Below are 15539 nucleotides of genomic sequence, written 5' to 3'. Positions count from 1 at the left end.
GAACTCACTCTGTAGACCAGGCTGGCCTCGAACTCAGAAATCCACCTGCCTCTGCCTCCCGAGTGCTGGGATTAAAGGCGTGCGCCACCACACCCGTCTAATACACATACTTTTAATGTAGTTTTGGACCCCAAGAAGCCTATCCACTAGCCCCTTCAGGCAGCACTTCTCTGTTATGGTCATTACTATTTTATCCCCACACTGCACACATTCACATTCTCATCTTTGCTGTGGGATCAGGGAAGGATCCTGTGGTTTGGGGAATCGATGCTGTGGAGGGTATGGAACTGGGCCAAGAACACCTGGTCTCACAGGTCCCTGAAGACTGGCAGGGTGAGAGGGATTCCTCCTTCCGCAGACACAGCCTGGCACTCTGCCTGAATTTCCCAGGAGTCGTGGTGCGAACCAGTCGCACGATGGGAGTGATGTTTGGGCTTCCCCCAGCAATCCCTCCCTGTGATAATTGCTGAGCTCTGCCTCTGCTGGCTCTCAGGAGAACCTGTTCCCGTGCTGAGGCTGCTGGCAGGGCAGGTGAGGCCAAATGGGGTGGCTACTCCCCAGATCCCAGCCCAGCTCCTTTGCAGTGGCTGGGGGAAGGTGGGACACCTAATGACTCATTACTGTTGCAATGAGTCACTGGGGCTTGTGGTCCCCACAGGGCTGCTGCCACCTGCTGCCATTCCGGTTTTGTTCAGTGTGGTTTCTTTTACCTCTATCCGTTGAGGATTCAACATCAGAAATGGCGACCATCCTCCCACAAATACAGACCTGCAGCAGCCCCAGACTGAAAGACAGTGGCAGGAGAGTCACTCAGCTAGACACTCCAGGGCTGCACAAGACCCTCAGAAAGCAGGAAGCTCTCAAGAGTTCAAAGACAGGCTGTGCTACATAGCCAATTTGAGATGACCGGGCTTCATGAGACTTTGGTTTTTAAAATAAATTGTAAACTGGGCGTGGTGGTGCACGCCTTTAATCCCAGCACTCGGGAGGCAGAGGCAGGTGGGTTTCTGAGTTCGAGGCCAGCCTGGTCTACAGAGTGAGTTCAGGACAGCCAGGGCTATACAGAGAAACCCTGTCTCGAAAAAAAAACCATAAATACATACATACGTACATACATACATACATACATAAATTGTAGTTACTTTCTGAGTCCATGTTTCATATCCTGACTGTGCTAGTTAAAACTATCTCAGGGCTGGATAGCTGGCTCAAGCAGTTAAGAGCACTTGGTGTGCAGTCACGAGGTCTAGAGTTTGGATTGCAGCCCCTGTGGAGCAAGCCAGGCATTCTGAATGTGCCTGAACCCATCTCTGAGGACAAGCGAGTCAGGAGAACAGCACTGAGCCTAGAAAACACAAGCCTCAAGGAAAGGGAGAGACACTGTCTCAAAGGAATAGGCGAAGGATGAGGAAGGGTACCCATCATCCTCTTAGGGCTCTAACACAGTGTACACGCCCCTTACACAGGTACATGCTCAAACTAAATAACTCAAAGGAAGGAGGGAAGGAAGGAGAGAGCCTCAGCTCTCCTATACTAAAGGAAACATCACTTTTGCCCACCTGTGGGGCGGCCATGACCCTCTGATGCATGCAGGTCCTAGCACACTGGCTCTTGCTGACTGGCTACCAGTCTTTGAACAAGGAGGGTGAGGAGCCAGGAATAGGCATGGGCCTTGTGCCTCCCCAGAGTCAGAGCCTGGGTAAGTGAGGGGTTTCACATGCCATCTGACGTCACGCCAGTCCCCCCCCAGTGCAGAGGTAGCGAAGCTGAGGCTTAGAGCATGAACTCCCAGAAGCGTGGAGTCACTGACCAGTCCTGGGTGCCGACCTCCCAGTCCCTAGCACTGTTTAGTCTGGTCTCGGCAGTGGCCAGGCACTTCGTACCACACGTGTGTGCCAGTGTTGTACACGCCAAGGGCAGCTCTGCTTTTCCCTGCCAAGCCTTCTTTCCTTTCTGTGGGGTCTCGGTGGTAAGCAGGACCCTGGAGGAGAGGTTAGGCGTGGCCCCTGAAACTGTGAATGAAGCAAGGGAAGCCCTCCCAATGAGGTTCGGAAGGAGAACTCTCTCTCTCAGCTGCTTTGCTCATAAATAATCCCGAGGCTATAGTCAGGGCTGGCCTCTGCAGAGGCTTCATCAGTGTTCAGCTTCTCCAGAGCCAGGTTCCTTAGCAACGGTGTCACCAAGCTCTCCAGAAGGGCTGCGGGGCCATGCGCTCTCTGCCCCTCTTCACTAGGTGCTGTCCCTGTCCTTGTGGTCAGACGGAGATTTTCATGTCAACCCTAGTGAGCAGGTTTGCTCCTCAACCCATACAGGAGGTGTGTGTGCACCAGGCCAGGGAGAGGAGCAGCTTGGCCCATGACAGCCCTCATGAGTTCACCATGGCCCTGAGGGCAGAAGGACAAGATGGAAAGATTTGGAAGGAGGTCAGGAGCTATTTCTCTGGCCTACCCCTCATTCCAGCACAGTTCAGGGCTTGTCCTGGTCCCTGCCTGTCTACAGGCATGCTGTAGTTTCCAGGCAAGAGGGAGTTCTTCCTTAGATGGGTTAGTTCCTTACCTGAGTTTACCAGAAGGAATTCAGAACAAACGGGGCTGGGCATGACCTCTGGGCTTCCGTCAGCATTCGTTCCAAGTGATAAGGACTGTGCACTGCCCCAGCCAGCTCTCAGAAGAACTCCTCCTTCAGCTGAGAGGCTGCTGAGAGGCCGGATAAAACGAGGTGGGGTGACCAATGACCTAGGTCCTGTTCTACTCTATGGCTCAGGTGCTGTGGAGGCTTGCCTCCTGCATCAGCTAAGACGCCGTGCTGCTGGCTTTCTGCGAAGTGACAAGATGGCAGCCCTGTTCACCAAAGTGGGGAAGACGTGCCCCGTGGCTGAAGATATCTGCCACAAGGTGCAGGAGTTGCAGCAACAGGCAGAGGGCAGGTAAAGGCCGAGCGAGCCCCTCCCAGCGTCACTTTTGCTCTCTCTTGGCATTTATTGTTGTCAAAATGGCCCGGCTAAAGGTGGCTTCCTTGGAGGGGCCAGCCTGAGGGTGGGCTAGCCCCTTGCAGCTCCATCCCATGTCTTGTCTCCCTCCTTCGGATCCTTCTCTCAGCCTAGGCACGCTGGGCTCCGACTCTCACTTCAGTGCCGCCAACCCGGGGCCTGTGCTTCTGAATCGGAAGTTTTCACTTCTTCTCATTGCAGGAAACCCTCGGGAGGCAGCCAAGAAGCCCTTCGGAAACAGGGCTCTACCAGTGGGAAGGCCCCAGCTCTCAGCCCACAGGCCTTGAAACACATATGGGTACGCACAGCACTCATGGAGAAAGTTCTGGACAGGGTTGTACAGTACCTGGCCGAAAACTGCAGGTGACTGCCCACCCCCCATTGGTTCTCTCCTTGGCCCACCTCAGCCTCATCCCTCTATATGGTTAATAATTCATGGCAGTCTGTAGGCATGCCTCCAGCCCTCCTTTGGCACCCCAAGAATATAGACCACGCCAAGAACACTACAGCACTTCATCCTATGGACTCATTCTTTTCCGGTGACTGATATGAATCTGGTCTCTGGCCATGCTTCTCCTGAGCGAGCTTGACCACGCTGGCCTGAGTCCAGGAGCCCTGGTAGTCACCCTGTCTGTCCCCTCTTGGCAGCAAGTATTACGAGAAGGAAGCATTAATGGCAGATCCTGTGTTTGGCCCAATCCTGGCATGTCTCCTAGGTGAGCTTGGAAACTTGAAGGCCTGTGTTGGGTCAGTGGAGTGAGGAATGGTGATGAAAGAGCCCCAGCTAAATTCACCATCCCTGTCTCCATAGTGGGACCCTGCGCCTTGGAATACACGAAGCTCAAGACAGCTGATCACTACTGGACTGACCCCTCTGCTGATGAGCTGGTTCAGAGGCACCGTATCCGGGGTCCCCCTAACCGTCAGGACTCCCCGGCAAAGCGCCCTGCCCTGGGGGTTAGTATCCTCCACACCTCTTGTGCTCACTTATTCAGATTATACTCATGAGCCCCAAGAAGCACCCCAGAGAAGCTCTCTCAACATACATGCCAATAGCCTGTGCCTTCTGTTGATTACAGAGCAAGGGTGGCGAAGCTAGAGAGGGCCAGCATAGGAGCTGGAAGGTTACATACTAAGGCAGCTTCCCCGGGCGGGGGCCTGAGTTGTGACTCTCCTGGCAGATCCGGAAGCGCCACTCTAGTGGGAGTGCCTCAGAAGACCGGCTTGCTGCCTGCGCCCGTGAGTACGTGGAGTCTCTGCACCAGAACTCAAGAACACGCCTGCTCTATGGCAAGAACAACGTGCTGGTGCAGCCGGTAGGAGCACTTCCCTCAGCAGGAGGTCCCAGGACCAGAGAGAAGTAGATCCCCTCCTACCCATGTCATTGTCATATGACTCATGCCCAGCTTGGAGCTGGCAGGAGACAGAGATGACATCTACCCTGGCTAGCTGAAATCCAGGCTGTCCAGGGCTAGGAAGGCAGCCAGCTGGCAGAGTGAATGTCCAGTATGGGTGTGGCTGGCCAGTGGTACACCTGGCACCCAGGCAGACAGGACAGAGCCAATGGCACTGAGCCTACTAGGAAGAAGTGTCCAGATCTAGCTTCAGTTTCTCCTGGCTGTGCCCAGCCTCTAGCCCCAGGACTCCATTGCTGGCCTGACCTTGTCTCTTGGTCTCATTTGCATGGACCATCCTATGAGACTCTTGGGCCCATATTGTTCCTGTCTTCTGGTGTGTCTCTTTCCTATAGAAGGAGGACATGGAGGCTGTCCCTGGCTACCTCTCCCTGCACCAGTCTGCAGAGAACCTAACCCTGAAGTGGACTCCCAACCAACTCATGAACGGGACTCTCGGGGACTCTGAGCTAGAGAAGAGGTGGGGGTTTTACATTTACTCTAAGGAAGCAGGGAAGGGAGTGGAGGCTTGGCCCAGGGCAGGGAGTGGAGAAACACAGCAGACTCCAAGGGACGAGACTTACTCCTTATCCCAGTGCCAAGAGTTAGAGGGAGAGGCTGGCTGCCTGGAGTGATTCCCAAACCCTCCGAAACTGAGCCACGCCTGGCCGTGGAGGGATTGCTGGATAGCTAAGACTGCCAGACTTTGTGCCAGGAACAGCATGAGACATAGAGGAACAGGGCTGGCCTTGGCTATGGTTCTCCTATCTTCAGCGGTTTCAGGGGGTGATAGGACCAGTTGACAGAGGCAAGTCCTAGGACATGGTGACACCGTATGGTTCCTTTTTAGTGTTTACTGGGACTATGCCTTGGTGGTGCCCTTCAGTCAGATCGTCTGCATTCACTGCCACCAGCAAAGTGAGTCTGCTTGTCTGAGGTCCAGAGGTGGGGCCGACACCATCTTCCTGTTGTGCATTGTGCATGGGGCCTGTCAGACTTCTGTGTCCCTCCTAATGTCCTTATTTTTCAGTGTCAGTAATCAGGGCATTATACACGCTAAGCATGTGCTCTCCTACTGAGGCATGCTCCCAGCTTGCTCCTTTTTATTATTATTATTATTATTATTATTTTAATTATTTTTTAAAAAATTCTATAGCCAAGCTGTCAGTGGTGGTGCACACCTTTAATCCCAGCACTCAGGAGGCAAAGGAAGGCAAATCTCTGAGTTCAAGGCCCAGCCTGGTCTACAAAGTGAATTCCAGGACAGTCAGGGCTACACAGAGAAACCTGGTTTTGAAAAAAACAAACAAAAAATGTTATGCGTATGGTGTTTCACCTTCATACACACACACACACACACACACACACACATGATATATAATCATGTGTATCATGTGCATGGTGCCCATGTAAGCCAAAACAGGGCATTAGATCCCCAGAACTAAAATTACAGACAGTTGTGAGCTGCCATGTGGGTGCTGGGAATCGAACCTGGCTCCTCTGCAAGAGCAACAAGTGCTCTTAACTGCTGAACCAAACTTTCCAGCTTCAGTGTGTGTGTGTGTGTGTGTGTGTGTGTGTGTGTATTTAGAGTATGTGTGTGACTACACACATTCACACCTGCACCACTGTATACATGGAGACCTCAGGACATTTGCAGAAGTCACTTCTCTCCTTCCAACATGTGGGTTCCAGGGATGGGGATGAAACTCAAATTGTTAGGCTCTGCAGCAGTCACCTTAACCTGCTGGGCCATCTTACCAGCCCTCCACTGCTCCTGTTAATGAAGCATCCAAGGCATGTTCTAGCCTGTCCACCCTTCTTCCTAGCCTGGGAAAACTCACTCGTTGGGCCAGGGTGATGGGTCGGGAGGTCTCGAGAAGGGCCCCAGCCTCACTCCTCACTCGTGGGCATTCACCCCCACCAGAGAGCGGTGGCACGCTTGTGCTGGTGAGCCAGGATGGCATCCAGAGGCCGCCACTACACTTCCCACAGGGAGGACACCTGCTGTCCTTCCTGTCATGTCTGGAGAATGGGCTGCTGCCTCGTGGACAGCTTGAGCCCCCGCTGTGGACCCAGCAGGGAAAGGTATCTTGGCCGGGGAGGCTCTGGGTGCAGGGCTGGGTGAAGGAAGGCCTCTTCTCTTCCTTTCCACTCAGCGTTCTCAGGAACAGCTTTGGGTGGAACGCCCGGTGGGACTGCGCACTGGGCAGCCTGACCATTTGCTTCCTCCGCAGGGCAAGGTTTTCCCCAAGCTACGGAAACGCAGCAGCATACGGTCCATTGATGTGGAGGAGCTGGGTGTAGGACGGGCAACAGACTACGTGTTCCGGATCATCTACCCCGGACATAGGCATGAACACAGTGAGTGTCCCTGTGTCCCCCGTGAAGGATGCTCAGGGTGTATGAGAGCACTGTGGAGTCAGGCCAGCTGGAGACAAGAGGGTCATCACTCACAGCCTCCGCACTGAACCTTTCACTCACAGATCGTCACTCCCTAGATGTCACCCCGAGTCACCCTGAGACCCAGCTCAGCCGGCCCAGGCATCACTATACACGATTCTTAGTAATATTTCATGCTATGATTCAGATAAAAAAGGGAGACTGGAAATATTAATAGGAGGTGGAAAACTTTCCATTCCTCTTGGGCCTAAAATAAAAGGTAGCAAACTCCCCTCCCGTCTTCAGCCCCACCTCCAGCCTCGCCCAGTCAGCCGGCAAGGGGGCTGTGCTTCTTGAACAGTGCGTGCTCACTTCCTGAGCCAAAGTCCTCCCCAAGCCAGCCTCTGGCACAGAGCATCCTCTGATGAGGACAAAACCTGAAGTCTGCCTGGTGAGGGCCGTGGCCTGAGGCCACTGGGCCTCAGGGTTGGGATGGGGGTCTATCAAGAAGTATCTGCTCGTTCTGCTCAGTGATGCTGCTACCCATGGGTTTCTCTGCACTAGACTTGCATTTCTTGAAGATTAGTTCAGGGAATCTGCCAGACCACCTATCCATCCCTGCATTTCCTAACTTGTGCCAAAAAGTTATCCACAGTGTATCTTTGTTGATGGGCAGGTGACCCAGACCTCACACAGAAGCTACAGCGTAAATGATCCAAATAGGCTTGGAGGACCCGTGCTTGGGGGACTCTGTTCCTCTCAGATGTACCAAATAAGAGACAGCTACAGCCAGAACGCTGTAGACTGGCATTTCACCTCAGGCTTGGCTTGGCTTGGCTTCCCTTCTTCAGTCCATGACACATTCCATTCTGTTCACATCACTGTGAGGACCTCTTACCTTCCTAGAAGGCGAGACAGGCATCAAGAGCTGAAACTCAGCTAAATGACTCCTGCTTTTCCAGGTGGTCCTGAGAGGACCCTGGAAGAAGAAGGTTGGACTTATACACTTAAAATGAGGGCTTGGGGTCATCTCTAGGTTAAATGCAGCCCAACTGTGATAGCTAAATAAAAATTTAGGTCCATTTTAGATCCATTTGGCCAGTCCCAACTAACCTTAGTCAGAGTTGGTCTCCTAGACACACACGCACACACACACACACACACCTTCCACACTCTCCTAATAACTACAGAAGGTTCTTAGCCCCCACCCTGCCGTTCCCTCTATACCTCGCAGGTTCACGGTGATCTCAGTCTCCATGCCATCACCTCAAGGAGGGCAGTTGGTCTCTCCTGCTCAGGGACTAGGGCCCTCATGCCTCTGCCTCTCTCGCTATTCTCTTTGAGCAGTCACTATTAACTACCACCACCTAGCGGCCAGCCGAGCGGCCTCGGTGGACGATGATGAGGAAGAGGAGGATAAACTACACGCGATGCTGTCAATGATCTGCTCGCGGAACCTCACAGCTCCCAATCCGATGAAAGGTTTTTATCCCTCCCTGTCCCTGAGTCACCTCATCCTCCACCCTAACCCCTCTGGGCTCACTTGCCACCCACTGCAGGGGCTCAAACAGCAGTGTTGGCATTAGGGGACTTACGGGCAGGGCCATTTCCTCTGTCAGAGGCAGGTCAGTTGAGGACACGAGGAGCCCAGATTAGTCCTGGCAAGAAGAGGGAATGTACCAGAGCAAATGGTTCTGAATGAGGAGGAGGCTCTATGCTGAGAGAAAGAGAGCCACTGAAGGAGGGCTGGCTGGCTACCTGATGGCCTCTTGGGGACCGGATGGCCTCAGAACCTCTCCATGTTCCTGCCAGTCATGTTGACAAATGCCAGGTTGTGGTCTCTTTCATTCTGTCTGCTGACAGGAAAACCAGCCTACAGCCTTGTGCTTCACACTCTGACTTAAGAAGACATGAGGCAGAGGAGGGGCTGGACAGAGTCCCCAGGGGAAGAGGCTGGCTCTAAGGATTGATCTTCCCATGGGAGGCCTGTAGTATATGGCCTGGTACTTTGGCATGAAGCTAAAAATACTTACCACAGAGTGTCCAGGAACGATCTAGGCTCCTGGCAGCAGCGGGAATTCCTGCCCACAGGCCCCTGGCTCACTGTGCGGAGTTGAGCAAGTATTTTAACATCTCCAGACATGGTTTTCTCACTGGTGTTACCCACGTGTCCCATACTCTAGGACCTCAACTTCCACGGTGGCTGGGATCTCCTTCCCTAGAGACAACGTAGGACGGTAGTCGCAGCCCCTCAGCATGCCTCTGCGCACTGGATTCTTTTTTGTTTGTTTGTTTGTTTTTTTGTTTTTTTTTCGAGACAGGGTTTCTCTATATTGCCCTGACTGTCCTGGAACTCACTCTGTAGACCAGGCTGGCCTCGAACTCAGAAATCCACCTGCCTCTGCCTCCCGAGTGTTGGGATTAAAGGCGTGCGCCACCACACTCAGCGGATTCTTTTTTTTAAACATAGAGCTGTCTCAGTGAGAAGGAGCCCTCTTTGGAGAAACATCAACCAGGGGTCCTTTGTGGGCCAGGGAGTGGCTCCAGGAAAGGCTGGACAGTGACGCTGAGACTAGATCTTAGGTGCTAGGGAATTTTCCAATCCCCATCATATCTATGCCACAGAGTTTTAATTGATCTCGCTTTTACAAAGAATCTAATACATGAACTCCTTATGGAGATGCTGTTGATGCGGCGTCTTTCCTTAAACTTCTGTAGAGTTCTGCTAAAGGGCACAGTGTCTTCTGAGTCACTCAGTTTGCAATGACTTCTACTCCTGCCAGCCAGACCTGTGGTTCAGAGCACACCCAGCACCCGTCAGGCAGCTCTGCCAGCTGCCCTTGTTCCTGCCACAGTTCTGCCCTTCCTTTTCAGTTCTGTAGGCCATGGGATACCCCACTTACTAGGTTGCTGACACACACACTTGCCGTCTAGCTGGCTGCACCACAGGCTTGGACAACACTGTTTACAGGTTAGCTGGCCTTGAGTAATGTGGGAAGGTTGAACTCAAACCTGCATCTTGGCAGTAGTGAGGCCACTGACTGCTGGGTGGAACGGCACACGCTCCTGTAACCCCAGCACTTTGTTGGGTGGAAGGAAGAGGGTCAGAAGGTCAGGATCAGCCTTAGCTACAGAGGGAGTTTGAAGCTAGCCCAGGCAACTTGAGATCTCAGAAGAAAAAAGCAAGCCCACTAGCTAAAGTTAGGACTGAGGCCTCTGAATCAGATGAATTTCTAAGCCCAGAGGGTCCAGAGGCCTTGAAAGTGGTTTGGATATCCTTTTGTAGAATTTGGGAATTAGACCAACCCACTGGGTAGCCCCTGTGACCGCAGTACTTGGGGGAGGGGTACCAGTATGAGAAGAAAGTCTGGAGGGAAGTGGGAAGAAGGGATGGGGGGTGGGGCTCCCCTGTGCACTCCAGTCCATAATGACAACACTGTTGAGTTCTGCAGCCATTGCTTTTTCAGGCCTGCAACATGCTTGATTTGTGCATGTGATTAAGTGGCGGGGTGTCCAGGTCTCTTCCCCGCCCCGCCCCGTTTCCTGCTGCCCCCCTCCCCCCCAGAGCAGAGATGCTGTTCACTCTAATTCTGCTCCAGGCCAGAGACACCTTTCACTCGGAGTCCTAGGAGCTGTGTGGTTCACCCACTTGATTGTTCATGGTAGACTTTCCTCATGCTCAGAGGAGAGAGTCAGAGTCAATGCTGACCCAGCAGACCCCTGTCCAGCCTGCTGCCTCACCAGTCACTCACCCAGTCACTTCAGAGCTCCAGCTGTCTACACTGGGCTGTTTCAGTGTAGAGAGTGTGCAATGCTGGCTGGTTCCGCTCCTTCCTGGAGAATTAAGGTGAAGAGCATTGACCCAGGAGATGTGCCTTGGTTGGGCCCAACTTTCTGGGCACTGAGCTTGTTTCCCTCTGTGCCCATCCTCTCCCCCCCCCCCGCACCCGTTACCACCCCTGCCTGCTGCCTGCTGCCTGCCTGGCTGGGCTGACTCCTCCCTACCCACCTCCGTCCCTGCCCTGGCTCCTCCCACACCTGGCCTCCTGCCTGCTGCAGGGGCTGAGTAGACTCCAATCCCTGCCCCCACCCGCACTTACCCTCTCTGGCGGTTCCCAGAGTCTTCGGCATGGCTTGCGACCCCTCACTCCCAGAGCCGCAGCCCCCCTACCAAACATATCCCCTTAATTGACCTCCTGGTGGAGCTGAAGGTCCAGATACTGACACAATCCTACCCATAGGTCTGGTGGGACAAGGCAGGGCAGCCCTTGAAGGGACTAGAGGGAAATCAGCTCTCCCTCACCACCAAGGCACACCCAGAGCTGGAGTCTGGCTATCTAAAAACACCAGTCCTTGACCTCCAGACTGTGGGGAGTCAGGGTTTCCTGCTAGATTTACCTAGAAAGCCATTACTGAAGACCTCAGCACACACAGCTCTCCTTGTTCTTCCTCTTTCTGCACCCCAACCCCATGATACCACTGAGTCCTTCACTGTGTCTCATCTCTGTGGCTCCTAGCCAGTGTCCACCCTGAACAGTGTTCTGCCCAGTGCAGGCCCTAGAAACTCTAGAGTCTTGACTCAGTTCTGATTTAGATCAGTAGGGGTGGCTGAGACAGCTTCATCTACAGAAGTACAGACATGTCCAAGGCTCTGTCTTCTGATGCTTCACACTGGCACGGTCAGCTATGATCATCGGGTCTGTGTGCCCAGACACCGCTCCCGCACTCCAGCCCTGGGGATCTCCCTCCATTCCAGCTCACACAAGAGCTACCATGCTAAGTATGCAGGCTTCGGGATGTCCGGTTTGGGCAGGAAGCACTGTTGCAGATCTTGGGAAGCCAGAGGCTAGTGAAACATAGCTTGAGACCCCTCATGATCTTGATCATTGACGGGGGGTGGGGGCATCCACACACATTCCCGGGTGTCTCAGAAAGAAGCAGGCTGAGAGCCTTTACAGCCCAGGCTACCTGGCAGTGTTTTGGGGAGCAGAGACCTTTGTTCTTCTTTCCTCCTGTGTTCTCTGGCACTGGTGGAGGTGGGTGACAATCGCCCACAACTCAGTACAAGTACCCTGCCACATAGAAAAGGCTGCCCTCTTCTCCAGGCTGAGGGGAACACAACTCAGTACAAGTACCCTGCCACAAAGAAAAGGCTGCCGTCTTATCCAGGCTGAGGGGAACACAACTCAGTACAAGTACCCTGCCACAAAGAAAAGGCTGCCGTCTTCTCCAGGCTCAGGGGAAGCTGGGCAGCATCAGGCACCCTCCCACTCTCTCCTCATCTCCGGTTTCTCAGCCAGGCAGGCACCACCTTAGGAATTTCCACCAATGTGATTTCATCTGCAGCTCTGGGCAGAGATGGGCACGCTGCAGGGCACCTGGGGGAGAGAGCTTACATGGGCATTGACCTTGGCTCCTTCCTCCCCTCAGATGCTGGCGACATGATTGAGATGCAGGGTTTTGGACCCAGCCTAACAGCCTGGCACCTAGAGCCCCTGTGTGGTCATGGCTCCTCCTGCCTTTCCTGCTCCTCCAGTAGCTCCCCATATGCAACCCCCAGTCACTGCAGCTGCATTCCTGACAGGTGAGTGGGGAGGACAGAATAACCTGCTATTGATGCATCGATCCATGTGTGAACCTTCTGTCCTTACAGCCTGTGCCACTGGCATGACAGGAAGGCCTCTTTAAGTGGGACAGATCTGGATTCAGATTTCATTTATGCTACCTACATTACCTCAGCCTCAGGCTTTCCTTTTTGTTTTGAGACAGGGTCTCACCATGTAGCTCTGGCTGGCCTAGAACTCTCTATGTAGACCAGGCTGGCCTCCAACTCACAGACATCTGCCTCCCAAGTGCTGGGATTAAAGGCTTGGCACTTCTGTGTTTCTAAACCTCAGTTTTCTCCCCTGCAAAATGGGGTGACACCACCTCCTTCCTTAAGGCAGGGGAGGGCCATGTGAATGCCCAGGGTTGTGCTGCCACATTGTAGATAACAGTACTCTGCTCATGTTCCCATTACAGATGCAGTCCCACTGTGTGTCTGAGAACACTTAGCACTACCATGTATGGAGGCAACATGGGAACAGTTTGGGCTCATTGACTGACTTCTCCTTCACCTGTCACTTCATTTTTTTTTTCTTTCTTTTTTGGTTTTTCAAGACAGGGTTTCTCTGTGTAGCCCTGGCTGTCCAAGAACTCACTCTGTAGACCAGGCTGGCCTCGAACTCAGAAATCCACCTGCCTCTGCCTCCCAAGTGGTAGGTAGGATTACAGGCGTGCACCACCACGCCCGGCACTTCATTTTTAACCTGCCATTTTTGGTGATCCTGAAATGTCTCCATTTATACATAAAAAAATCAAGGTTACTGTAGCACAGTTAAAGCCGGGCCCTCAACAGCAGCATCAAGGATAACTGGCAGGGTGGGGGCCACTATTGTATGCATCCCCTCTCCACACAGCATCTTGCCTGCCTCTGCACCCTGAAGCTACAACGTCAGCCCTTCTTGCCAGCGGGCTGCAGTCCCTGTCTCTGAGCCCGGATGTTTCCACAGGTTGCCCCTCCGGCTGCTGTGTGAGAGCATGAAGAGGCAGATTGTGTCCCGGGCCTTCTACGGCTGTGAGTGTGTGGTGAGGTGGGGCTCTGAGGGGCTGGGGGTGGGGAAGAACCCAGTCACAGTCACCTCTTTGTCCACTGTAGGGCTAGCCTACTGTCGCCACCTGTCCACGGTGAGGACACACTTGTCTGCACTGGTGCATCACAACATCATTCCACCAGACAGGCCCCCGGGGGCCTCAGGTGGCCTCACCAAGGATGTGTGGAGCAAGTATCAGAAGGACAAAAAGGTGCAAACTGGGCCTCCCACGGCAGAGGCCATGAGTGGAGACTTGGGAGGCAACAGTTCCATGCAGCTGCCTGCTTTAAGCTGTTCATTTGGGGTGCAACACTGTAGGGAGTTGGGTAGACAAACTAGACTGATGCCGTGGGGTATCATAGATGGGTGGCTGACTCTCATCTGCATGGGAAGAAAGGGTCTGGGCCTAGAATCCAATCTACTTCCATATTGATCTGAGAACTGACAGCTATTTGCCTGTTAGAGCTCTGTTCCCTGCATGACAAAATATGACAAGATCTCTTGAAGCTATAACCAGGGAACAGGAGACTATGGCTGCCCCAAGCAGGGTATGCCTAGGCTCAGTGCAGCCACTAAAACCCAGACTTAGTTCTCCCTGGGATATGGCTTGGCTACTGGGCCACACAGTAACTGGAGGCTGCATGGCCTTTACCCCCTGGGTCACTCAGAACTACAAGGAGCTGGAGCTGCTGCGGCAGGTGTATTATGGAGGCGTGGAACACGAGATTCGCAAGGACGTCTGGCCCTTCCTGCTTGGCCACTACAAGTTTGGCATGAGCAAGAAGGAGATGGAGCAGGTAAGGGATCCCGCTCATACAGAGCCAAGGAAATAGCAGCTGGGCAAGTGACCCTGGGCAGGGGGAGGGGCTGGAAGCCTTAGCCCCTCCGAGCTAGAAACAGCACAGAAGACAGTAGCAGGGCAGCCTCCTGGTCCTCATGAGTGCTAGGTCAGCCATCTCAACTCCTGAGTCCCCTCTAGGCTGAAGTTCCAGGGCTTGGCCAGCTTTGAGGAGGAGGCCCTGGGCACCCTCTCTTCACGGTCCTGGTGTGGTCTGTGCACAGGTGGATACAGCAGTGGCAGCAAGGTACCAGCAGGTGCTGGCAGAGTGGAAGGCCTGCGAGGTGGTAGTGAGGCAGCGGGAGCGGGAGGCTCACCCAGCCACTCTCACCAAGTTCTCCTCGGGCAGCAGCATCGATAGCCACGTGCAGCGCCTCGTGCACCGGGATTCCACCATCAGCAATGATGTGAGCCAGATTGGGGGAAGGCTGGGGGCGACCCACTAATCTCTTAGGCACAAGAGTCCCAAGCATGAAGCCAGCCTCCAGTCCTGGCAATTGGGTCCTGGACTGAGGCTATATGTGTTAGTGTCTCACAATTTCAATTGAAGAATGGGCAACTTCTGGTACTTTTACAAAAACAAGTCACTGCTTTGTGCTGGTTTCATGGATCTTTTGAAGTTTAGGGAAGCCTCTCCCTCCGTGTAAAGAGCATGTGAGGTAGTCACGGGTTCCCATGGGTCCCAGTACTGCCTGATGAGGGCAAGGCTGTCCAGTGTCTGGCCCCAGTCGCCAAACTTCTTCATTCCCCTGCCTCGGATTCAAGAGGCTTTATGAAAAGCTGTTGGCCAAAGAACAGAGTGCTCTGCCCTGGCAGGATCCTTTCTCTGCAGTTTTCTGTCACCTTGTAGAAGAGACTGCAGAGGTAGGTAGAGCACTTTGGCTCTTCCAGCCGCCACTCTCCCATGAGAACAGAGCTTATAACCATGGCTGCCTGCTGCTGCCATCCCACCCATACCTGGGTATGTGGGGTTTTCTGTTTTGTTTTGGGAGTCTTTTTTTTTTTTCTTTTTCCTTCCCTCCTTCTTTCCCCTCCCCAGGCCCTTCTGTCTTGAGCTGGTCTCACCTCTCATCCTGCTTCAGCCTTCCTAGTGCAAATGTTGGGATTACAGGCATACTCTAGACACTTAACCTGGCATACGTTGTTTTTATTTTTATGGTCACTTGTTTTTGAAACAGGATCTCATGTTGTAGACCCTGTAGAAATTCACTATGTAGACCAGGGTAGCCTTGAACTCACAGAGATCCACCTGCCTCTGCTTCTCAAATATGAGTATTAAAGTTGTGTACAATCATGCCCAGCCC

The 15539-nt window shown here is 53.4% G+C and overlaps 1 protein-coding gene across 2 annotated transcripts in view; it reads left to right on the top strand.

Annotated features, from left to right (window-relative positions):
- Positions 1-15539, top strand: part of Sgsm2 (small G protein signaling modulator 2) — a 41234-nt gene that overhangs the window by 17257 nt on the left and 8438 nt on the right. Inside the window, exons 3-17 of one of the 2 annotated variants that reach the window (XM_021212641.2) lie at positions 2764-2926; positions 3191-3352; positions 3638-3705; positions 3801-3946; positions 4171-4305; positions 4740-4864; positions 5234-5301; positions 6311-6471; positions 6621-6747; positions 8113-8247; positions 12196-12349; positions 13317-13381; positions 13463-13608; positions 14066-14194; positions 14460-14642. In XM_021212641.2, coding sequence (XP_021068300.1) covers positions 2764-2926; positions 3191-3352; positions 3638-3705; positions 3801-3946; positions 4171-4305; positions 4740-4864; positions 5234-5301; positions 6311-6471; positions 6621-6747; positions 8113-8247; positions 12196-12349; positions 13317-13381; positions 13463-13608; positions 14066-14194; positions 14460-14642 — 1967 coding nt within the window. The remainder of the gene's footprint in view (positions 1-2763; positions 2927-3190; positions 3353-3637; positions 3706-3800; positions 3947-4170; positions 4306-4739; positions 4865-5233; positions 5302-6310; positions 6472-6620; positions 6748-8112; positions 8248-12195; positions 12350-13316; positions 13382-13462; positions 13609-14065; positions 14195-14459; positions 14643-15539) is intronic. The other variant, XM_021212642.2, reaches the window with a different exon arrangement.

This window comes from Mus pahari, chromosome 14 (assembly GCF_900095145.1).
Source record: "Mus pahari chromosome 14, PAHARI_EIJ_v1.1, whole genome shotgun sequence".
NCBI lineage: Eukaryota > Metazoa > Chordata > Mammalia > Rodentia > Muridae > Mus > Mus pahari.
This window is presented reverse-complemented; position numbering and strand designations above follow the sequence as displayed.